The 24,687-nt window shown below is 50.5% G+C and overlaps 1 protein-coding gene across 1 annotated transcript in view; it reads right to left on the bottom strand.

The window, feature by feature from the left end:
- LOC134608224 (cytochrome P450 11B, mitochondrial-like) overlaps window positions 1–20,770 on the bottom strand; it is a 186,438-nt gene extending 165,668 nt beyond the window's left edge. Inside the window, exon 1 of the mRNA XM_063450886.1 lies at window positions 20,577–20,770. Within this exon, the coding sequence (XP_063306956.1) occupies window positions 20,577–20,770 (194 nt within the window). The remainder of the gene's footprint in view (window positions 1–20,576) is intronic.
- Window positions 20,771–24,687: the final 3,917 nt, after the last annotated feature.

The raw sequence follows: 24,687 nt of genomic DNA, 5'->3' as shown, positions 1-24,687 counted from the left end.
GGCAGCACACAGCCTCTTCTCTTCGCTCTCCTCTAATAACTCTCGCGAGACCCGCGGAGCGTTGCCATGGCAACCGGGTCTCGCGAGAGTTATTAGAGGAGAGCGAAGAGAAGAGGCTGTGTGCTGCCTGGGCCCCCTCTGCGGTAGCCGGGGGGCCCGCGGCTGCACACATAGATAGCGATATTCGCTATCTATGTGTGCAGGGAGGGAAAGTGGGGCCCAGGACTGCCAGAGCAGTCCGGGCCCCCCAGGGCCGCCGGGCCCGTGACAACCGTCATGGTTGTCACCCCCTGATGGCGGCCCTGCCGACGACCCTGGCAACCACGCCCTGCTAAAGGAAGCCCCCTTATCCAGACCTGAACTCCAAGATGTAAGGAAAGATTTTAAACCCTCTAATAAATCTCCAGAGTGTGGTGTACTGTGCAACTCACCGACCAAACCCCGTGGTGTTGCTGATCCTGGGGCTGCCTCCCGAACTCCGCCATGCGATGGTCCTGGCGATGCTGCTGTAAAATCTCTGCCGTCCCGAGGCCTCCTGCGGCCCGCTGACCCGACTTCCAATGGCCTGTGAACAAAAGAAGCACAACTGGGGAGGCCGTCATCAGAACTCAAGTCCTCCCTAACCTCAACCCTTGCGCTTCTATGCGTACTGCTACTCCTGGCCTGCCGGCCCTTTTGGCCGCACCTGTCCCCGGAAAAACTTCTGTCCCGCCTGTCGGGAGAGCCCCCGCTCGCTGACCTGGATGCACTCCCCCGCGAGACTGGTCCCCGAACGGGTGAGCCGCGGTAACGCCCAACCGAAGACTCCCCGCTGCTACTGCGCTGCCTGCTCCGCCGGTTACTCCTGGAGCGATGGCTAGATCCCCTATCACCCCCCCTGTCTCTGCGCCAACCAATGGGGCTGTCTGACCTCTCCTGAGCGCGGCCTTCCCTGCCCACCCGCTGATCTGTCGGCCTACAGCGCCTCATCTCTGCACCAGTTCTGGAGGGGGCCATGCCACTGCCTGCTGTGACCCCGCCACCCGTCACCAGCGCCCTATGATCAGTCCTTTTGCCTGTCACCTGCGGCCGCTGCGCTGATGGAAGGGGTGCCTGCGGCCTAGCCCTCGCTTGCTGCAACCTGCTGCGTGCTCTGGGCGCCTCCCTACCTGCCCCGGAATAGGCGGCAGGTGCTGACTGTCCCCTGCTGTCCAAGCCCTTACTGGCTGCCCCATCATCTGCGGAACCTGACCGGGGTAAGAGGGCCTCATTCGCCAATCCCTGCTTTTTACCCCTTTTTGCCCTAACTGCCCCAGGGGACGACTCACCGCGATTACTCTGTCTTGCTGGCTGCTCCTTGCTCCCAACGGAGCCCGCTGCTGGTAACGAGCCCGCTGCCTCTGTGGTCCTCGGCGCCATCTTGTCCTGACCGCACACCTCAGATGCTGCCTGCCGACCTTGGTGCGTGGTCGCCCCCGGGCCGCTACCTCCGCGGATCCTAGCCCGGCCGCCACTTCTCCTGTTGCAGGTCCCTGCCATGCCTGCTGACGGGCTGCGACTCCTAACCGCGCCAGCACTGGCATCAGGGCTCAAGCGTTGTGGAGGCCTGGTCTGGCGCGAAGTCCTACGCGCCGGTGCCGCCGACGGACCCGCCATGCTCAGTGCTGCCCCCAGCTGCTGCTCCATCCATGCTGTTCCATGCTGCCAGATTGCTGCCTTCACGCCCTCGAGGATCGCTGCCATATCACTCTCAGCCACGGAATCCATCTGCAAAACAAAGAAGAAAAATCCCCACCAGAAGCCAGCAACAGCTAACAACAGGTAAAGATTTCAAATTAAAATGGAACCCAATTTTAAAATGGCGAATATTTATATGCCTAGGCCACTCCCCTTTTACCAATTAACCAATCAAGTCACACTCCTCCATAGGCCTGCCTCCTAGCTCTGTCAAGGCCCATTCCATCTAGCTTTGCTTATTCCATGGGCTTCATTCTCTGAAGTTCTGCCTGTGCATAACACTCAGAATGACAGGCGGATGCGTATTAGGGACTTTAACTTGTGGCTTGGTGAATGGTGTCGGGAGCAAGGATTAGGCCCTGGGAGGTCAGCACAGCTAAACGGACAAGGGCACATGTATGAGTGTGGGGATGGTGCTAGTAATTGGCTGTATGTGTTTAGGGGAGTGGCTGTATGTGTATATGGGCGTGGCTATATGTGTTTAGGGGAGTGGCTGTATGCAGGGCCGCCATCAGGGGGTGACAACCATAACAGTTGTCATGGGCCCGGCGGCCCTGGGTGGCCCGGCCGCCCGGGCCCCACGTGTGGGGCCCACCGGGTGGCCCACACACTTAGGGCCACCCGATGAGCCCCCTCCTTCAGGGGCCCGGTCAGCGCTGTGGCCGTTGTATAGCGCGACCGGGCCCCTTTAAAAAAAAAAAAAAAAAAAAAAAAGAGCAGCCGCAGCAAGTGCTGCTGGGAGTGATACCGGAGAAACTGACGGAAGCAAAGCACAGAGAGATGGACACAGGTTTCTTCAGGAAGGAAGAGATTCTTTATTGGATCACCGATCGGGACTCAGAGGGACTAATGTCACCAAAATACAGCAAGTTCTGAGCCCCGGACAATAGTGCAGGCTCCTTATATAGGCACATAACTCCTCCCATATTAAGCTCCACCCGCACATTCTCTTGACCAATCAATACAAATAAGAATTAACTTCCTGCTTGACCGCATGGCTTGTCCAGCACAATGGAGGAGGGGAATACTACATCCTGTATTCTTGCACATGCTCCGTACACTACTGATCGTATCTTGCCTCGTGTAACCAACTGATCGATACGTCAGCATATGCACGTACACATGCCACGTGGTAATCTCGGCCTACTAAATTTATTTTTACCGAGATTCCACCACATTCCCCCCTTTGATGCCTCTTGATATTTCACAATTACTTGAGGCATCACTTAACCTTAGTTTGCATACACCGCAAGTTACCTTGAACCAGACCAGACTTATCTTATGATGTGAATCTTCAACACTCATCTTGCATTGGTTCTCCCTGATCTAGAGCCTCATATTTATATATGGCCATTATCTGTGCTGCAGCCTTCCTCTCTGCTATATTTTCTATCAGGCTTTGCACAGACCTAACTACTAAGGGTATAAGACACGGCAGGAGTAGACACAACATTAAAATCAGTAGGACTCCACCTACCACTGCCTTAAGCCCTCCAAACCACTCATACCAGCTACCAAACCAACTACTTGGATTATACCCTTTCCATACCTGAGTAGGCACATGCGCTAGTTTAACCATATGGCTAGTAAGCTCAGCTATTGCTTGCCCTTCGTCATCTATTTGAAGACAGCAATTGCTCAGGTTAAACTTACCACATACACCTCCCTCTACTGCCAAAAGGTAATCCAAGGCTAATCTATTTTGGTATACTGCTGTCCTCATCCTGGTATTATGCTTCGCTAGAAGATTGAGCGCTTGTGATGTCTCGTTAGTAATAATCTCAACCACCGCCTGTAATCTTATAATACGGTTGAGCATATAAATAGAGGTTCTATAACCAAAAGTACCATCCTCTGCCCACGTGGCTGGCCCATAATAATCTATAATACGCTGGGGAGGCCATTCATTATCTTCCCAGGCGCCTATCTCTATGGGTCCCCTTTTCTTCCTATGATTCACATCATACACTTTAACACCTAAAGTCTCACCTGTTTCAATAGGCAACAAGAAGAAGGATGGTTTGAGCATACCCAACACACATGCCCCTTCCCAGTCCTGTGGCAACTCCGAATAGGCTTTCTTACCACAGATCCAGTACAAATTTGCTGGGGCTCTCCAGGTAGATGTGATGGATAGATCAAACCACACATCCTTTAAATTGGCGTATCTAGCAAACGGGTTAGATGGTTCTGAGACATTTGAAGCCGACCACCAAGTTGTATTCTTTGTATCATCATCATAAGCTTTTTGCCCTAGACAAGTTAATTCTCCTACAGAAGTATTATACATTATTCCTTTCCTTGCTATGCAAACATAACCTATGATGGAGGTCTTTAATCTCCACTCAGATTTACCTCTAACACTCATATGATAATCGGCTTGTGTAGATATTAATTGGTCAATTGCCTCAGAACCGGACATTACCTCCTTTGCTTCCCAAGGCCATTGGTCTCCCATGTTAGTACCTCCACACACATAGCAGTTGGTAACATTAAGACTACCGGCAATACTTTTGGCTAAATCAATGAACAGGTTTTTAGCATTATGAGGGATCTTATTATCTATGCTCATCTCTTCATAAAAGGAATGGTATACTTGATGAGTTTGGGAGGATACCGTATCAGTCTCTATCCCTATAAACAATACTGTCCCAGGATCTAAACCCGTCCCATATATTTGAAACCCAAATAAATTACCATACTTGTCTAAGAACTTGTCGGGGTTATTTATAAGTATATGGACTGGATTGCATTCCATAGACTTACAATATGGGCTGGTAGGCAACTTAGTCACTATCATGTCCTTGTCTACTGTCTGTCCCCAAGTTGCCCACCCCACACAAGACCAATATGGGCAAAAGTTATAATCTCTATTTGGGCATCTAGGACTCACATATTTATTTTTACTACTGGGACAAATATATTTATCGTTAGACCCATACGTCCTCTCCCATCTAAGATCCCCACATACATTCCACGGCTTTCTACCACTTGATATAGCCTTACACGCATCAAATAGCAGAACACCCGAAGAATATACGGATTCTAATACTGTCTTGTTAATTAGGGTCCCCTGAGGATCTCCATTCCTGAGAGTCAACCAAATTGTACGAGGTTGATACTCCGGACTGAAGCACTTAGGTTCTCCTACTCCTAAATGGCACACACTATATTCTATATTTAGGTATCTACATCTTGATACATCTCCTTTACACTCATATTGTGAATGCCAAATTAGGGTTTGGGAAATATGGTTACCTGTTCTTGTAGTCTTAATGCATACCTCACAGCTAGGAGTGTCGGTACCTCTACCTTCCTGAATATAAAAATACACATAAATAAACATTATCAAGAACACATCTTTCGTCGTCATCCTCAGTCTTCGTCCGTGCGAAGGCACCTCAGCTTCCAGGATGTAAGGGCTGCAGGGAATGGAGTTCTGCTCGTCTTCACAGGAGTCCCTTCGAGACTTTCCCTGGCTTATATACTATACGTCGGTGGGCGGACAGGCTTTATTATGGCCTTCTCACTCACGCACCAAATCTCTGAAACAATAAAATTTTGTAATCCACAAAGTTCCTCGTTACTCCGACTGAGTTGTGCGTTTTAACCGGATCTTGCAGGGATTCTCTGGATCTGCTGTAACTTGCCAAGAATCGACTGCTGCTGGTTTAACCCTGGAGTGATGTATCCACGGAGTCACTTCGGCTACTTTTATCGCTGTAGGAGTAGACAAAAGAACAACATAAGGACCTCTCCACTTGGGCCCTAACGGTACATTATTCCACTCTTTAATCCACACTTGGTCTCCTGGGTGGTAACTATGAACTGGGGGATAAATATTCACAGGTAATCTATCTTGTACCCATTTCTGTACCTCCTCCATAGTCTTACCCAACTCTACAACCTGCTGCCGGGTAATTCCTTCTCCCAACTGACTCAAGTCCCCCCTTAAGTTACCAAGTACGGGAGGTGGTCGCCCATACATGATTTCAAAAGGAGAGAGGCCCATCCTTCTGGTAGGGGTACTGCGGATTCGCAATAAAGCTATGGGTAAGAGAACGTTCCACTTAAGTTGGGTTTCCTGACACATTTTAGCCAACTGATTCTTAATAGTTCTATTCATTCTCTCTACCTTACCAGAACTCTGGGGTCTATATGCCGTATGAAGCCTCCACTTTATACCAAGCATATGAGTCAGTTGTTGTAGGCACTGATGAACAAAAGCTGGACCATTGTCCGATCCTATAGAGCAGGGTAGTCCATATCGAGGTATTATTTCTCGTAACAGGAATCTCACAACTTCTCCTGCTTTCTCTGTACGAGTAGGACATGCTTCTACCTAGCCTGAATAGGTGCACACAATTACCAACAGGTAACGATGTCCACCCGATTTAGGCATCAATGTATAGTCAATTTGTAAATCGGACATGGGGAGTCCCCCCATAAACTGGACTCCTGGTGGCTTTACTGGTCCTTGTCTTGCATTATTTTTAGCACACGTTACACATCTTCGTACAATGGCCTGAGTCAAGTTGGACAATCTTGGTATGTAGAAATGTTTTCTGAGAGATTCTTCTGTGCTGTCTCTCCCAGAATGTGTCCCGTTGTGATAGTTTTGGACAATTTCTACCGCTAGTGATGCTGGAATGACTATTCTTCCATCTTCTAACTGATACCATTTGTTTTCCAAATACTTTCCAGGTTCAGTCTTTAACCACTCCTCTTCTTGAGCTGTATAAACTGGAGTCCATTGAGACAGTGGAGTTGGTATAAGAGCAGCTATATGCCCCACATATTCCTGTCTTCCCGATTCAGCGGCACGCTTAGCTGCACTATCTGCCATCCGATTTCCCTTGGTTACATCACCATCTCCTCTCAGATGCGCTCGACAATGTATGATACCGACTTCTTTCGGCTCCCACACTGCTTCCAATAGTTGTAGGATTTCAGCTGCGTATTTGATTTCTTTGCCTTCTGAATTCAATAGTCCTCTTTCTTTATACAAAGCTCCGTGGGCATGAGTGGTTAAAAACGCATATTTGGAGTCCGTGTAGATGTTCACTCTTAAACCTTCAGCCAATTGTAACGCTCGTGTCAGTGCTATCAGTTCTGCCTTTTGTGCTGATGTTCCTTTCGCCAGTGGCCGAGCTTCTATCACCTTGTCTATTGTTGTTACTGCATATCCTGCATAGCGGATCCCTTCTTTCACATAACTACTGCCGTCGGTATAATATTGAACATCGGGGTTCTGGATGGGAAAATCACGAAGATCTGGTCTACTTGAAAATACTTCATCCATTACTTCCAAACAATCATGTTGACTTTCAGTAGGTTGTGGCAAAAGGGTAGCTGGATTTAAGGTGTTTACAGTCTCTAAATGCACTCTTGGGTTTTCACACAACATTGCTTGAAACTTGGTCATACGGCTGTTACTAAACCAATGATTTCCTTTGTAATCCAACAACGTCTGTACTGCATGTGGGACTCGTACATAAAGTTCTTGACCCAGAGTGAGTTTATCGGCTTCAGCTACTAGCAGGGCGGCTGCAGCTACGGCTCTTAGACAAGGTGGAAGTCCGCTGGCCACTGCATCCAGTTGCTTAGACATGTAGGCAACAGGTCTTTGCCATGATCCCAAGTACTGTGTCAATACTCCCACAGCCATTCTTCTTTGCTCATGTACATACAGGTAGAATGGTCGTGTGTGATCAGGTAGACCTAATGCTGGGGCACTCATCAAAGCCTTCTTCACATCTTCAAATGCCGTTTGCTGTTCTTGAGTCCATAAGAAGGGGTCGTGCTCTGTACCTTTGATAGCTGCATACAGAGGTTTTGCCAGTATCGCGTAGCTGGGAATCCATATCCTACAGAAGCCTGCTGCCCCCAAGAATTCTCGCACTTGTCTTCTATTCTTGGGTATCGGTATTTGGCACACAGCTTCTTTTCTCTCTGGCCCCATAATTCTTTGACCTTCAGAGATATGGAATCCCAGATATTTGACATTTGGCAAACACAACTGAGCCTTCTTTCTAGACACCTTGTATCCTGCCTTCCAGAGAATGTGTAGTAGATCGTGCGTTGCTTGCTGACATATTTCCTTTGTAACTGCTGCTATCAACAAGTCATCTACATACTGTAACAATACACACTCTCCTGGGATGGACTCGAAATCCAGTAGATCTTGACTTAGAGCTGAACCAAATAGGGTAGGTGAATTTTTAAACCCTTGGGGCAGTCTTGTCCAAGTCATTTGGCGTTTTGAGCCCGTTACAGCGTTCTCCCATTGGAAAGCGAAAATACATTGACTTTCTGCGGCAATTCGGAGGCAAAAGAAGGCATCTTTGAGGTCTAAGACTGTAAAGTAAGTAGCCCCGCCCGGAATTAAAGCAAGCAGGTTATATGGATTGGGTACAACTGGATGTATACTAACAACCGCATCATTGACTGCTCTCAAGTCCTGCACAGGTCGATACTCATCTGTACCGGGCTTTTGAACAGGCAGCAATGGGGTGTTCCAGGGGGAAGTACAGAATTTGAGGATACCATACCGTATGAACTTATCCAGATAAGATTGGATATTCTTCTTAGCCTTCTGCGGGATGTGATATTGTCTTAGGCTCACTGGATAAACCCCAAGTTTTAGTTCAATTTTAATAGGTGGAATATTGCGGGCCAGTCCTGGTGGGTTGTTCTCTGCTCAAACTCCTGGTATGTTGAATAAGGACTCATCACTCCTAGGGTTTTGGCTAGTCAACGCTGTATAAAGTCGCCACTCTTCTTCCTTTGGTACGGATAATGTCATAATACCTGAAGGTCCATTAAACTTTAAGGATGTTGTTCCATTTGGTAGGAACGTAATCTGCGCTTGTAACTTAGATAGCATATCACGTCCCAGCAATTGGACTGGACATTCAGGCATATAAAGGAATTGATGTTTTACTACGTGGCCTCCCAATGTACAGAGTCGACTTTTAAGAACCGGTTTTTCAGCACTTCTTCCAGTTGCTCCTATTACAGTAATAGTCCTTCCAGATGGAGGAGCAACTAGATTAGTCACCACTGAATGTTCAGCACCAGTGTCGATCATGAACGCACTCCTTTTTCCCCCTATTGATACATCGACCATAGGCTCCGCTCGACCAAGGGGGATGGAGCCCGGTCGGTATCAATAGTCCTCCATGACCGTGTCAGCCAATCCTACAAAGTCCCTGCCTTCTCTATCGCGGGACCTTTGCGCTGCTGGGAAATATCTATCTTCCCTAACACTTCCTCTGTTCCCATTGCTCCCTCTATTACCATTACTCCCTCCGGGGCCTCCTCTACCTCTCGCTCTGCCTCTAAAGTTTCCATAACCTGTCCTAGGTATGTCTCTCTCATACTGTTCTCTTCGCGGACACTCATTTCTCCAATGCACTTCTTCCCTACAGTATACGCACTAATTTCTACTTAGAGGTTCCTCATTCCACTTACTATCGCCTCTATCTGGGCCCCGTCTATCTATGCCTGCGATCGCTACCGCTAGCATATCTGCCTTTCTACGCATCTTGCGCTCTTCCTCTTTCTTACTTTCTGTTTCCCTGTTCATGTATACTTTATTTGCTACCTCCATTAGTTGGGTGATAGACATACCTGCAAACCCTTCTAACTTCTGTAACTTGCGCTTAATATCTCCGTAAGCTTGGCTGACAAAGGCGGAGTTCACCATTCGGGAATTATCTGCGTCTTCCGGATTAAAGGGGGTATACAAGCGGTATGCCTCCAATAATCGGTCATAAAAGACACTGGGCGCTTCATCACTTTTCTGAATCACCTCAACTGTCTTCGACATATTAATGGCTTTCTTTCCTCCAGCTTTCATGCCAGCAATTATAGCGTCTCTATAGGCTTTAAGTTGGACCATATCTGCGCCATTAACATTCCAGTCGGGATCGGTGTTAGGATAATGTGTTGCGGCCCATGCTGATGGATTGGCTTGATTCAAAGCACGGGCTCTATCCTCTAGCGCTTTAATGGCCGCTTGGTTAATTCTTGTCCTTTCCTCATTATTGAACAAAGTCATTAATAACTGCTGGCAATCAGCCCATGTCGGGTTATGTGTCTGAACTATTGAGGTGAACAGATCAGTCATAGCTTGTGGTTTCTCAGTATACGAGGAATTGTGGGTCTTCCAATTCAAGAGATCGGTAGTCGTGAATGGGACATATACGAAGACTGGGTCAGCATGTGCCATTTGACCTGCGGCATCGATATAGGCTGACCCTGGATTCAGACGAAGAGGCATCTGATAATGTTTTAATTGTTGGGTACCGGTCAGTTGTCGGGTTAGTATGGGGCTACGTGGAGGGGCGTCAGTTAGAGGTTCCGGTCGGGGGGTAATAAAACATGAGGGTGTGGGAGCTTGGTTTTGGGAAAAGGTAGTAAATAAAACACTTCGAGCCGAGCTAGAAGAAGCTTGACCGGAAGTCTGAAGTGGCGCCAAATCAGGATATTCAGATCTAATGGGGGTTGGCTCTGGTTCCGGAAGGGGAGATTTAGTACGAGAGGGGGTGGATTCTGTACTGGAGGAGGAAGCGGAAGTAGATGAGGGCAATGAGGGAAGGGGTGCAGGACTTCCTGCATTTGCGTCACTTCCTCTTAAAGGAAAGTAAGGGGGCGGCAAAGGGATCTCGGACTCAGGGGGCGTGTCCAAAATGGGCCTAACACCAGTCCTAGTGGACAAACAAGTCCTAGCCACCATGAGGCGACATTGCTCCTCGTGGCATGTCTGAATCCATTTTGGCGAGTCATTTACGGCCTGTCTCCAACAATCAATATAAGGAAACTGCCCGTAAAGTTCAGGCCTACCCGATACAGCCACGTGTAAGCGCTGTACCAGAGTTGGATCCAAACTGCCACGTGGCGGCCATGCCGCAACCAAAGTAGGCCACTCCCTAGTACACAAAGTGACCAAACGTACAGGAGACATTTTAACCCCAAAATCACATGTTTTGAATCCCTTTTTAAAATTCTTCACCATACAACCTAAGGGATCCGGAATCGTTGACTGCGACGCGCCCATACTTATCAATGGAACGTCGTTGACAACGAATACTATGCACGCGTACTATTCAACAGTCACACCCGTTTCCTCTGGCAACAGCACCACGTGGTACAGTTACCAAGTGAAACGTACACAATAACACAATAAACACTCAGGGAATTCCCGTACACACACAGCTGTTACACCAGTCACTAGATAATCAATATTATGCCCTTTGGCGAAACTATACAGTCACCCACGCTATAATTCTCTATATACGAATTACCCGTCTATAACACACCCCAGTAACATCGTCTTTTACAAATAGCGGTTACAGTACGGTTAGCATAGGTCAAAGCACAATTTAAGGTCACAATACAATTATTAGTGGTTATGGTGTTAAACATGCAATAGACGACAATGATTAGTACTTATATACAGTGTCAGTAAATATACAGGGTTATGGTACCGTGCACTATAATACAGCAACACACTATTAACACTCTCGCTAGACGGCTGAGCTCGCGCTATCTAACAAGATATACACTTTACTAAACAATCTTTATCACATTTACAATTCCCAACTAAACTATTGGCCAGTACCTTGAATGGACTACCTAAAACTATCTACCGTATATACTCGAGTATAAGCCGACCCGAATATAAGCCGAGGCCCCTAATTTTACCCCTAAAAATTGGGAAAACGTATTGACTCGAGTATAAGACTAGGGTGGGAAATGAAGCAGCTACTGGTAAATTTCTAAATAAAATTAGATCCTAAAAAAATTATATTAACTGAATATTTATTTACAGCGTGTGTATATAATGAATGCAGTGTGTATATGAATGCAGTGTGTGTGTATGCAGTGTGTATATAATGAATTGAGTGCAGTGTGTGTATATGAGTGCAGTGTGTGTATAATGAATGCAGTGCAGTGTGTGTATGAGTGCAGTGTGTGTATGAATGCAGTGTATGTATGAGTGCAGTGTGTGTATATGAGTGCAGTGTGTGTGTATGCAGTGTGTATATAATGAATGCAGTGCAGTGTGTGTATATGAGTGCAGTGTGTATATGAGTGTGTATAATGAATGCAGTGCAGTGTGTGTATATGAGTGCAGTGTGTGTATATGAGTGCAGTGTGTATATGAGTGCAGTGTGTATATAATGAATGATGAATGCAGTGTCTATGTGTGAGTGCAGTGTGTGTGTATGAGTGCAGTGTGTATGCAGTGTGTGTGTATGAGTGCAGTGTGTATGCAGTGTGTGTATAATGAATGCAGTGCAGTGTGTGTGTATGAGTGCAGTGTGTATGAATGCAGTGTGTATATAATGAATGCAGTGCAGTGTGTGTATGAATGCAGTGTGTGTATGTGTGAGTGCAGTGTGTGTGTGTGTATGAGTGCAGTGTGTATGAATGCAGTGTGTATATAATGAATGCAGTGCAGTGTGTGTGTATGAGTGCAGTGTGTATGAATGCAGTGTGTATATAATGAATGCAGTGCAGTGTGTGTATGAATGCAGTGTGTGTATGTGTGAGTGCAGTGTGTGTGTGTGTGTGTGTGTGTGTGTGCAGAGCATTGGTGGGGGTTGGGCATTTTATTAATTATTATTTAATTATTATCTTAATATTTTTATTTTTGTATTTTTTTTATGTAATTTTTTTACATTTTATTATTATTGTATTATTTTTTTTGTTATTATTATTTTAATATTTTTTTTCTTATTATTTGTTTTATTAATATTTTTATTTTTTCGTCCCCCCTCCCTGCCTGTTAGCTGGCCAGGGAGGGGGGCTCTCACTCCCTGGTGGTCCAGTGGATGGGCTGTAGGAGGGGGGCTGGCAGAGCTGTAACTTACCTTCACCGCAGCTCCTGTCAGCTCCCTTCTCTCTCCTCCGTCCGTGCAGCTCCCAGGTCAGCTTCCTCTGCAACTCTCGCGGCCGCGCGGAGCGTTGCCACGGTAACCCGTGGCAACGCTCTGACCCCGCGGCTCTCGCGAGAGTTGCAGAGGAAGCTGACCTGGGAGCTGCACGGACGGAGGAGAGAGAAGGGAGCTGACAGGAGCTGCGGTGAAGGTAAGTTACAGCTCTGCCAGCCCCCCTCTCCCCCCAGTCTGTATTATGGCAATGAAAATAGTATAAGACGAGTGGGAGTTTTTCAGCACAAAAAATGTGCTGAAAAACTCGTCTTATACTCGAGTATATACGGTACATCCGTTTTGGTTAGCCACACTGCCCAAGCACCACATATAGCGAGCTAGAGGACCGAATTTACACAGACGCCTCTTAGTCGATTACTATCAAAAATCTAGTGGGTTCCAAATTTACACGCCTTCCCACTTAGCCAAGATAGGTTGAGAGCTAGCGAACCGAATTTACACAGACGCCGCTTAGTCTCCCGGTCCCTCCGACCTAGCGAACAAAATATACACCCTAGAACGCTAGTCTAGACAAGACACCGGTGTCCGGCTAGGGCTATTTACACCAGAACCCCGACTGACTAACAAAATCAAACGGTCTGACTAAAGAGCGTTCGATCGAGCGGTGCGCCTTCGCTCCTTCCCTCCGACAGAGGGGGCAGATTCCATACACAATTCAAACCCCTTATGGGCCTACCGCACAATCGGTATACCCCTAGTGGGTCTGCCGTCTAAAACAGCAGTTGTCTTACCTCCTCGTTCCTGAACCTGAGTTCACACTCATCGACGGGGACACCCCAGCACTTCTTACGTAGAGGCCGATGATCTCCTGGACAACAGACCAGTGGCGCCGAGACGAAGGGAGGTCCACGCAGAAGTTCAGGGGTGCAGCCGTAGAGAACGTGGGCAAAGATAGACCGTCTCACGCCTCTGCCTCTCAGCTACCGTTGAACGATGAGCTTCCCGGCCAATGCACCAAATGATACCGGAGAAACTGACAGAAGCAAAGCACAGAGAGATGGACACAGGTTTCTTCAGGAAGGAAGAGATTCTTTATTGGATCACCGATCGGGACTCAGAGGGACTAACGTCACCAAAATACAGCAAGTTCTGAGCCCCGGACAATAGTGCAGGCTCCTTATATAGGCACATAACTCCTCCCATATTAAGCTCCACCCGCACATTCTCTTGACCAATCAATACAAATAAGAATTAACTTCCTGCTTGACCGCATGGCTTGTCCAGCACAATGGAGGAGGGGAATACTACATCCTGTATTCTTGCACATGCTCCATACACTACTGATCGTATCTTGCCTCGTGCAACCAACTGATCGATACGTCAGCATATGCACGTACACATGCCACGTGGTAATCTCGGCCTACTAAATTTATTTTTACCGAGATTCCACCACAGGAGGAAGTAGTTACTTCCTCCCAGCTCACTCCGCGCGGGAGGAGCGCGCGCGCGGCAATGAGGGAGAACCAAGCCGACTACTCCCATCAGCCCCAGCCACCCTCCTGCAAAGGTAAAAGGTAAGAGACAGGAGGGTGGCTGGAAAATGAGCTGTGTGTGTGCATGTATGTATGTTGAATCGCCCCAATTTCTGATGAATTGTGATTAATTTAAAACAGAATGCACAGTGTAAAATAATATTAAACATATTTTTACATTGCACGGTTCTCCTGTTTTAAACCATGTTAATTATGGCATATAAACTCACTGATTATTATGAAAGAGATTAATTGTAATCAATACTTATACAGGATATAATTTACCGAGAAGCATAAATTCTGGATGTAAATTAAACATTGCTTGCTTTTCTTTACTGCTCAATTTTGAATCTAACTAGTGAATTCAATATTGTTTTGTGATTTTTTTTGAGGGGCAAAAACTGTGCATGTGCTTTTAAGATGTTTGCTAGATTTCTTACTGAACGGTACTTAGCTATGTATGTGTGTGTCTGTATGTATGTCTATGTATGTATGTATGTCTGTATGCATGTATGTCTATGTATGTCTGTCTGTATGCATGTATGTCTATGTATGTATGTCTGGATGCATGTCTGTGTGTATGTCTGTGTCTGTGTCTGTCTGACTGCATGCATGTATGTCTGTCTGTTGTAACGGATCGCCTGGCACCCCGACTTGGTACCTCCGTTAATGGATGCTCCTAGTGCTTCCTGAGGACTCCAAGCACTCTGGCAGACACCACAATCACCGAATCCGAGAAACCTTTAAATTCTCCCAAGCGTATGAATGCTGTAGACCATTGAATAGGAACCATACGAATAGGCTTGTACTCCTAGCAGTCAACTGGAACAGCATACAATAAATCCTTCCCCCAATAATGAGACGACACATCACTTTGAGGGTAAAAACAGGAACTCTGGACTGGCTCATCCAGCCCGGCTTTTATTACAATAATACACATACAGGCCACACCCAGGGGGAGGCATAAAATAACCAATCACATACATGGTTCAGCCCACACATTCCCTCCCCTCAGATAACATTAAACCCAATTATCCGGTACACTTTTTCAGCCAAGTTCTGGATGTACCCCAAAACCCGGGGGTACACCTTATTCAGGGGGACAACATATCCAAAATTCAAGTAATTCGGATGAATGGTTCGGGAGATATGGGGTTCCAAAGATTTGACCGACCGCATGGGTAAAGTATCCGAAAACAGTTCCATGCATTTTGGCAAAACAGGCGAATTGCCTGTGTTATAGAGCCTGGAGAGGGTTTGAATGAATTCCCTTGTTTGAGGGGTTCTTTCTACCGAACGGCGGGCCATTCGGTAGTTTTTATACAAATTTCTGGAAGTATGGAGGTCTCAGCGGTGTTTGCCTAGTCAAGTGTCCGATTTTAGTTCCAGACACTCGACGGCAAAACACCGCTGTTCGGTAGTTTAAGATGGCCGCCGCCACGTGTTTGTTTCCCGAATGGCGGCCACCCAGAGGACAAAGAATACATTACACTGATTGCCAATTACCCGTTTGCAACATTGTTGCAAACGGTAATTGGAGGCACACTTAGTCCTGGGTGGTCTGGTTGTTCGGTAGTTTCACTCAATATAATGAATGGAGTGATTCTACCGAACAATCAGATGAATGCTGCATACATATCCCAGGTTAAACTTAACACACAAATACACATATAATATTACAGGCAGTACACTAGAATATGTAGCACAGTCTTAAAGGGACAGTAGTCCCAAAAGTCCCAATATGTCCATAGATGCTGTTAAAAGGGCCAGTAGCAGCAATATACAGTACAATATGCCCCAAATAACCCAGGGGCCATAGTCAGTAGGTAGGAGGCTAGCAAACAGGCTTCTCCAGGGCCCAGTGGCGAGGTTGGTTTCGCCACATCTGTCTATGTATGTTTGTGTATGTCTGTATGCATGCATGTATGTCTGTCTGTATGTATGTCTGTATGTCAGTATGCATGTATGTCTGCATATCATTATGAACGTAGGTCTGTGTGTATGTGTGTATGGATGTCTGTATGCATGTATGTCTGTATATATGCATGTATGTCAGTCTGTATGTATGTATGTATGTATGTATGTCTGTATGCCATTATGAATGTATGTCTGTATGCCATTATGAATGTATGTGTGTATGGATGTCAGTGTCTGTATGTATGAATGTGTGTGTGTGTGTGTGTGTGTATGTATGTATGTCGGTGTCTGTATGTATGTGTCTTTATGTCCTCTTGCATGTGTGTCTGTATGTATGTTAGTATGTGTCTGTCTGTCACTATGTATGCCTGTGTGTATGTCTCAGTATGTGTGTGTCAGTATGTATGCCTGTATGCGTGTATAAATGGCAATAATAATAATAATAATAATAATAATAATAATAATGTCTGTTTCAGTATGTGTGTCTGTTAGTATGTATCTGTGTCCTTTTGTATCAGTGTGTGCGTTTGTGTCTGTGTGTGGACTCAGTGGGCGGTATTTGGAGGCGGGCCCAGACCCTGAGCTGAGTTAGGGGCCCCAAAATTTCTGGTGGCGGCCCTGGCTGTATGTGTATATGGGCGTGGCTGTATGTGTTTAGGGGAGTGGCTGTATGTGTATATGGGCGTGGCTATATGTGTTTAGGGGAGTGGTTGTATGTGTTTAGGGGAGTGGCTGTATGTGTTTAGGGGAGTGGCTGTATGTGTTTAGGGGAGTGGCTGTATGTGGATATGGGCGTGGCTGTATGTGTTTAGGGGAGTGGTTATGGGTTTATAGTGGGGCAGGGATCATCTTACCTCAGTGCCTTTTGGGATTCTGGCCAGCAAACCCTTCCCCTGCCTCTGCGCTCCTGTTTGTCCTGGGCCTGGTGACTTTTCCTGCTTGAGGGATGGCTGTGGATTCACTCCTGCTGCCCTCAGAGCTGCTGCTGCCCTGGATGATGGCAGGCACCTTCAGGAGCCATGTGCTCCCCTCCAACCTGTGGCCGCCGGTGTGGGATCACCCCCCGCGGTCAGACCTCTCCTGGGGCCTCCCACGCGGCTACAGCCCTGATTCCCCCCCTTCGGGCCCGGTATGGGAGCTGGAGCCCAGGCCCAAGGCACTACCAGGCCACGTGTCAGCTCCATCTGCTCCGTCTGACACGCGGCCTGCATCATCTGCCGCCCCCGGCCGTGGACAGCGGGCCAGGGGGGCCAGAAGACCTGCTGAGCATCCTGGGGGGTCTGGGAGGCCTTCCCAGCCCCCACGTGGTCGGCGCACAGCAGATCCAGAGCCAGGCCGGTGGTGGTGAGTGGGCCCCTCAGGGCCACGTGGGGCACAGCTGTGCTGCCGCTGGGGGATTTAGGGGGGTCCTCCCCGGGCTCTGATGGCTCCTCTGGGGATGAGGGTTGGCCGGGGGGGGTCCCCCTCTCCTCCCCCGGGTTCTGTCCACAATTCCTCCCCCTGGGGTGCCATCCCTGGTCCCCCCCCCCTGTTGCTGCTGGTCTGTATCTCCTTCCTCTTTCTGTCTCCCTCCTCCTCCCCCCCCCCCTGTTGCTGCTGGTCTGTGTCCCTCTCCTCTCTCTGTGCTCTCTCTCTATCTCCCTCCCCTGTTCCTGCTGTGCTGGGCGTTCCTCCTCTCTCTAAGCCCCCTCCTGGCTCTCTCTGTCTCCTCCCCCCCCCTTCCTACTGTGCTGGGTGTCCCTCCTCTCTCTAAGCCCCCTCCTGGCTCTCTCTGTCTCCCTCCCCCCCCCCCTTCCTGCTGTGCTGGGTGTTCCTCCTCTCTCTAAGCCCCCTCCTGGCTCTCTCTGTCTCCTTCCCCCCCCCCCGTTCCTGCTGTGCTGGGTGTCCCTCCTCTCTCTAAGCCCCCTCCTGGCTCTCTCTGTCTCCCTCCCCCCCCCCCTTCCTGCTGTGCTGGGTGTCCCTCCTCTCTCTAAGCCCCCTCCTGGCTCTCTCTGTCTCCCTCCCCCCCCCCCTTCCTGCTGTGCTGGGTGTTCCTCCTCTCTCTAAGCCCCCTCCTGGCTCTCTCTGTCTCCCTCCCCCACCCCCCTTCCTGCTGTGCTGGATGTTCCTCCTCTCTCTAAGCCCCCTCCTGGCTCTCTCTGTCTCCCTCCCCCCCCCCCTTCCTGCTGTGCTGGGTGTTCCTCCTCTCTCTAAGCCCCCTCCTGGCTCTCTCTGTCTCCCTCCCCCCCCCCTTCCTGCTGTGCTGGGTGTCCCTCCTCTCTCTAAGCCCCCTCCTGGCTCTCTCTGTCTCCCTCCCCCCCCCCCGTTCCTGCTGTGCTGGGTGTCCCTCCTCTCTCTAAGCCCCCTCCTGGCTCTCTCTGTCTCCCTCCCCCCCCCCCTTCCTGCTGTGCTGGGTGTCCCTCCTCTCTCTAAGCCCCCTCCTGGCTCTCTCTGTCTCCCTCCCCCCCCCTTCCTGCTGTGCTGGGTGTCCCTCCTCTCTCTAAGCCCCCTCCTGGCTCTCTCTGTCTCCCTCCCCCCCCCCCCCTTCCTGCTGTGCTGGGTGTCCCTCCTCTCTCTAAGCCCCCTCCTGGCTCTCTCTGTCTCCCTCCCCCCTCCCCCTGTTCCTGCTGTGCTGGGTGTCCCTCCTCTCTCTAAGCCCCCTCCTGGCTCTCTCTGTCTCTCTCCCCCCCCCCCTTCCTGCTGTGCTGGGTGTCCCTCCTCTCTCTAAGCCCCCTCCTGGCTCTCTCTGTCTCCCTCCCCCCCCCCTTCCTGCTGTGCTGGGTGTCCCTCCTCTCTCTAAGCCCCCTCCTGGCTCTCTCTGTCTCCCTCCCCCCCCCCCTTCCTGCTGTGCTGGGTGTCCCTCCTCTCTCTAAGCCCCCTCCTGGCTCTCTCTGTCTCCCTCCCCCCCCCTTCCTGCTGTGCTGGGTGTCCCTCCTCTCTCTAAGCCCCCTCCTGGCTCTCTCTGTCTCCCTCCCCCCCCCCCTTCCTGCTGTGCTGGGTGTCCCTCCTCTCTCTAAGCCCCCTCCTGGCTCTCTCTGTCTCCCTCCCCCCCCCCCCTGTTCCTGCTGTGCTGGGTGTCCCTCCTCTCTCTAAGCCCCCTCCTGGCTCTCTCTGTCTCCCTCCCCCCCCCCCCCTTCCTGCTGTGCTGGGTGTCCCTCCTCTCTCTAAGCCCCCTCCTGGCTCTCTCTGTCTCCCTCCCCCCTCCCCCTGTTCCTGCTGTGCTGGGTGTCCCTCCTCTCTCTAAGCCCCCTCCTGGCTCTCTCTGTCTCCCTCCCCCCTCCCCCTGTTCCTGCTGTGCTGGGTGTCCCTCCTCTCTCTAAGCCCCCTCCTGGCTCTCTCTGTCTCCCTCCCCCCTCCCCCTGTTCCTGCTGTGCTGGGTGTTCCTCCTCTCTCTAAGCCCCCTCCTGGCTCTCTCTGTCTCCCTCCCCCCCCCCCTTCCTGCTGTGCTGGGTGTCCCTCCTCTCTCTAAGCCCCCTCCTGGCTCTCTCTGTCTCCCTCCCCCCCCCTTCCTGCTGTGCTGGGTGTCCCTCCTCTCTCTAAGCCCCCTCCTGGCTCTCTCTGTCTCCCTCCCCCCTCCCCCTGTTCCTGCTGTGCTGGGTGTCCCTCCTCTCTCTAAGCCCCCTCCTGGCTCTCTCTGTCTCCCTCCCCCCCCCCCCCCTTCCTGCTGTGCTGGGTGTCCCTCCTCTCTCTAAGCCCCCTCCTGGCTCTCTCTGTCTCCCTCCCCCCCCCCCCTTCCTGCTGTGCTGGGTGTCCCTCCTCTCTCTAAGCCCCCTCCTGGCTCTCTCTGTCTCCCTCCCCCCCCCCCCTGTTCCTGCTGTGCTGGGTGTCCCTCCTCTCTCTAAGCCCCCTCCTGGCTCTCTCTGTCTCCCTCCCCCCCCCCCCTTCCTGCTGTGCTGGGTGTCCCTCCTCTCTCTAAGCCCCCTCCTGGCTCTCTCTGTCTCCCTCCCCCCCCCCCCCCCTGTTCCTGCTGTGCTGGGTGTCCCTCCTCTCTCTAAGCCCCCTCCTGGCTCTCTCTGTCTCCCTCCCCCCTCCCCCTGTTCCTGCTGTGCTGGGTGTTCCTCCTCTCTCTAAGCCCCCTCCTGGCTCTCTCTGTCTCCCTCCCCCCCCCCCCCCCCTTCCTGCTGTGCTGGGTGTCCCTCCTCTCTCTAAGCCCCCTCCTGGCTCTCTCTGTCTCCCTCCCCCCCCCCCCCCCTGTTCCTGCTGTGCTGGGTGTCCCTCCTCTCTCTAAGCCCCCTCCTGGCTCTCTCTGTCTCCCTCCCCCCTCCCCCTGTTCCTGCTGTGCTGGGTGTTCCTCCTCTCTCTAAGCCCCCTCCTGGCTCTCTCTGTCTCCCTCCCCCCCCCCCCCCCCTTCCTGCTGTGCTGGGTGTCCCTCCTCTCTCTAAGCCCCCTCCTGGCTCTCTCTGTCTCCCTCCCCCCCCCCCCCCTGTTCCTGCTGTGCTGGGTGTCCCTCCTCTCTCTAAGCCCCCTCCTGGCTCTCTCTGTCTCCCCCTGTCCCTATTCCTGGTCCCTATGTCCCCCTCTGGGTACTCACCTCGGCTGCCCTCCTCTGCGGGGTGTGAGCTCCTCTCCATGGCTCTTCACACAGGATCTGGCTGCAGTTCCTGGAACCGTCCAGCAGATGGCGCCTGGTGCTGCTGCAAGGCTGAGCAGTGCTGAAAATGCAATTAACTCTGTCCTGCCTGGATCATCATCATTTTCCTTTGCCGCGGGAGGTTCCTCGGGCATCGGCTGGTGAGTTCACTAATGTTTCTTCTTTTCAGTCCAGGGGTTCCTCGCTGGGGGGTTTCTGTCAGGGCTTAGGGGTTTTCTTGATCGGTCAAAAAAAAGAAAAGAAAAGAAATTAAAATAAATAAATTAAATAAATAAATGGAGCAGGGTGCGCAAGCAGGTAGGGTCCCCCCATTAGATGGTCAGCTTCGGTTAGTGTGGTCCCAGGCGCTGCAGCCACAGGAGGTTTTGACTGTTTCTAGGGTCACGGGGTTACCCTCTCCCGGAGTGGGCAGGCATGCTGGCACCACTGCTACAGCATCGGGTGCCACGGCACCTGCTGTTGCTGGGGGGTCCCTTGCATTAGGTGACCCCCCGGGTGTTGCTGCCATTTCGTGTGAGTCCGCCTATGTATTGGTCAGGGCCCTTGGGCTTGCACCTTCAACAGGAGATTCGTGAAAAACTTTGGAGGGGAGACTTTGTTGAGATTTTTCCCTTCTTCCCATGGAGGAGGCTCCTCCTATAATGGAAAAGGACGGGTAGGAATCCAAAAAAAAAAAAAAGACAAGGAGACATACCAGTACCGAAAGATCCCTAAAACTTGCGCGAATTGGATTTGCGCGTTTGCAATCCTGGCCAGTGTAATTGGAGAAAGGGCTCCGCAGAAGTGCTCCGCATTATTCTGCTACCAGGATACCATTTGGAACGCTTGTCGTACCTATGGCGGTCTGGGGTGGTGGAAATATGACGAGCATTTTCGTCAACGTTTGGCGGTGCGCACCTCAATTTCGTGGGAACAGATTGACATTGGCCTCTGGCTCTCCACTGTGACCTGCCCGGCCACACAGCAGGGTGGGTTCTTGTCCTTTCTCAGGAGGGCGATGGGGAGGGACCTTCTCATCAGAGGCCGGGCTGTTGTTGAAATTCAACGACAGTCACTGCAAATGGGGGGCATCTTACCGTTTCCAGCACGAATGTTCCACTTGTGGGGGAGCCCATCCCGCCTCCCACTGCTTCAAGCGGGGTAAAGTTGGCGAGATAGGGGATTTGGGGTCAGAGGGCGATGGGGCCAGGGGTCATGAGCGCGATACGCCCTTGGCTCACCAGTTTATACGAATCGTCGGGCGGCTGGCATCCTACTGGATGGGTTTAGCATGGGTTTTGGACAAATACCGTCTGATTCGCCATTTATCGTACCCCCGAGTGGGGGGGGGGGGGGGGGGTTTGGTGAATGACGACATCTCTTGGGTACTCTGCCGGGTATCTTATGCATCCTTTGACGTGGCGGTTTACATGTTCAGGGCCATGGGCCCTGGGGCCTTGTTGGCCAAGGCTGATGTGGATTCGGCCTTCCGTCTACTGTCGGTGCACCCGGAATGTCACCATCTTCTGGGCTGTGTTTTGTAGGCATGTATTATATGGATATGTGCCTCCCTGTGGGTAGTTCCATATTCTGTTGTTACTTTGCATGCTTCAGCATGTTCTTGGACTGGGTGGTGAGGGAGGAGACTGGGATAGACTCCTTGCTACACTACCTCGCTGATTTCATTTGTGTGGGTTCTGCCAATTCGACAGCCTGTGCGCTGCTGCGTCAGGTTCTAGGTGAGGTGTTCCATTAGTTTGGGATCCCGTTGGCACACAGCGAGACGGTGAGCCCGGTCACTTGTCTCAGCTTTCTGGGCATTGAGATTGACCCTTTGGCGGGGGACTGCCGCTTGCCTTTGAATGTGATTCAAGGCTGGCGGCGCGAGGGGGCCTTGGCCATGGGGCGGCACGAGATTCAGCTGCACTGCCTGCAGTCGCACCTGGGTGAGCTTAATTTTGCCTGTCGGATCATGCCTGTGGGGCGGGTCTTTAACCGGCGTCTGGCTGCGGCGACAGCTGGGTTCTCCGGGCCTCGCCATTTCATTCGACTCAGTCGGCCGCTGCGGTAGATTTTGGCGGTTTGGGACTCCTTCTTTGCTGCATATCATGGCCGGTCCTCCTGGCAAAGGCCCGAGGTTTCTAACGCCGACCTCCACCTATTTACGGACGCGGCTGGCGCGGTGGGGTTTGGGGCCATTCTGATCTCACAAAGAATGTGGCCTTTTTGGAGCGTTTCCCCATTTGGTGGTGGGGGAGGTCTGGCGGTCACATTTTAAGGATCTAAGGGTAGTGTTCCAATGTGACAATTTAGGGGTTGTTCAAGCCATTACTCGGCTCACAGCCTCCTTCCCTCCAGTGGTTCACTTGCTTAAGGGGCAATCGCCTCACAGGCGGATCTGGAGGGGACGCCTTGCCGGCGGACTCATGGTCGCTCAGTCTGTCAGAGTGACGGAATGGGTCCGTGGACCAGTTTCCACGGCCACCTGGATGTTATGCTCCTGGGGGCCGTGCATGTTGGGGTATTGGTGATTCCTATTAGGCCATGCGGTGGTGGGGTATTGTTTGCCACCATTCGGCGCCCTGCGGGTCATATCACTATAGGTATTTGACAATCCAGGTTGGATGTTTTTCAAAAAGGGTATGGTGGTTCGGCTGTTGCACTTTTCCTTTGTAGAGAACTGTGAGCTGCGCCCAGTATGCACGGGCCCTCTTTTGGGTTATGCGGATGGGATTTTTTTTTTTCTTTCCCATTCCCAATTTTTTGGGTCTTTCGCTCAAGTCTGATGGTTGTGGGGATTGTCGGCAAGGAATCTTGTGGCATTCCTTTCGGTTTAGCGCTGCCTTGGAGGCTTTTAGGATGGGTATGTCAGCGCACGTGGCGCTAAGAACCGGGAGGGGGTATGGTGAGATGTCTCGGTGAAGTAATGCTGGTTTTCTGGAATTTGTTCAATCCTTGGGGGGGGTTCGGATTCAATTCTCAGCGGCGGTGGCTCATCCATTCATTCCTTTGAGGTAGATAATTAAGTACCGCTTCCTTGGGTACAAGTAACAATTCCCAGGGTGCACTTGGAAAACAGATAATATCTGGATGTCCTTTTCCTGGTTATACTCCCAGGTGGGATGCAGGTGTCCGTCCGGGAAGTGAGCTATTGGGTTGTGCGCCTTCTGGAGCGGAGGTTCGTTGGTTTGGTACCAGAGGTATGAAATGTGTTCGGCTCCTCCCGGAGCAGGTTCAGCTGTCCCACCTGTCCCTAATGTTCGGGTTATCCACCTGGCGGGAATTGAGCTTGGGACCAAGGTGGTGTTTGGCGTCTGCCCCTAAAAGGTTATTGGTACGTGTTTTAGTTGTTTCGTGATGCGTGGTGTTGGGTTCACTGTATGACCCTGTGTATGACCACTGTATGACCCCATAATCAGTGCATGGTACGCTGCCGTATGAAGCAAAATTGGAGGGCCTTTCAAGGTGTTTGAAGGTAAGGGGATTTTGGTTTGCCACAGGGTGTTTTCGCGCATGTGGCAGCTACTGTGTTTCTGGGTGATGAAGGTCGGGCTAGACCTTTTTCGTCATGCCATGCAGGAAGTGGTGGAACAGGCCTGGTTGGTTTTGGTGGGGCTCCCCGCTGTTTTTAGGTTTAGAACAGCGGGGTTTGTGGCAGGGAGCGTGTCCTTGCCAACAGGGTTGGGGACCAGATGGAATGTCAGGAGATGGACAAGGTGGGTCTCAACCTCCCCTGCTCTGTAAGGTAAACTTTTAAGTTACCGAATAGGACGTGCCCACCGAGCAAAAAGCCGGCTGGTGGTAGAGCATTTAAGATGATGGGAATTTTTGGTTTGGACGAGGGGGGAGGCGAGACACCAGTGGGTAAAGTTTTGGTGCATGGGCACCTGGTTAAGTTCGTTGGCATGGACGGTTATTTAAGTTGGAGGCTGTAGGGCAATAAGTGTAATTTATATGTTAATTATGGTATGTATATGTATATATTTATATGTTTATTTATATTTGAAATTAAGAAAAATAATAAAGTTCGGATGAGTCCTACAGTTGTAAGTTTAATAAATGCTGTGGCCTG

Source organism: Pelobates fuscus, chromosome 4 (assembly GCF_036172605.1).
Source record: "Pelobates fuscus isolate aPelFus1 chromosome 4, aPelFus1.pri, whole genome shotgun sequence".
Taxonomy (NCBI): domain Eukaryota; kingdom Metazoa; phylum Chordata; class Amphibia; order Anura; family Pelobatidae; genus Pelobates; species Pelobates fuscus.
The sequence above is the reverse complement of the archived record's forward strand: the minus strand, read 5'-3'. Positions and strand labels throughout refer to the sequence as shown.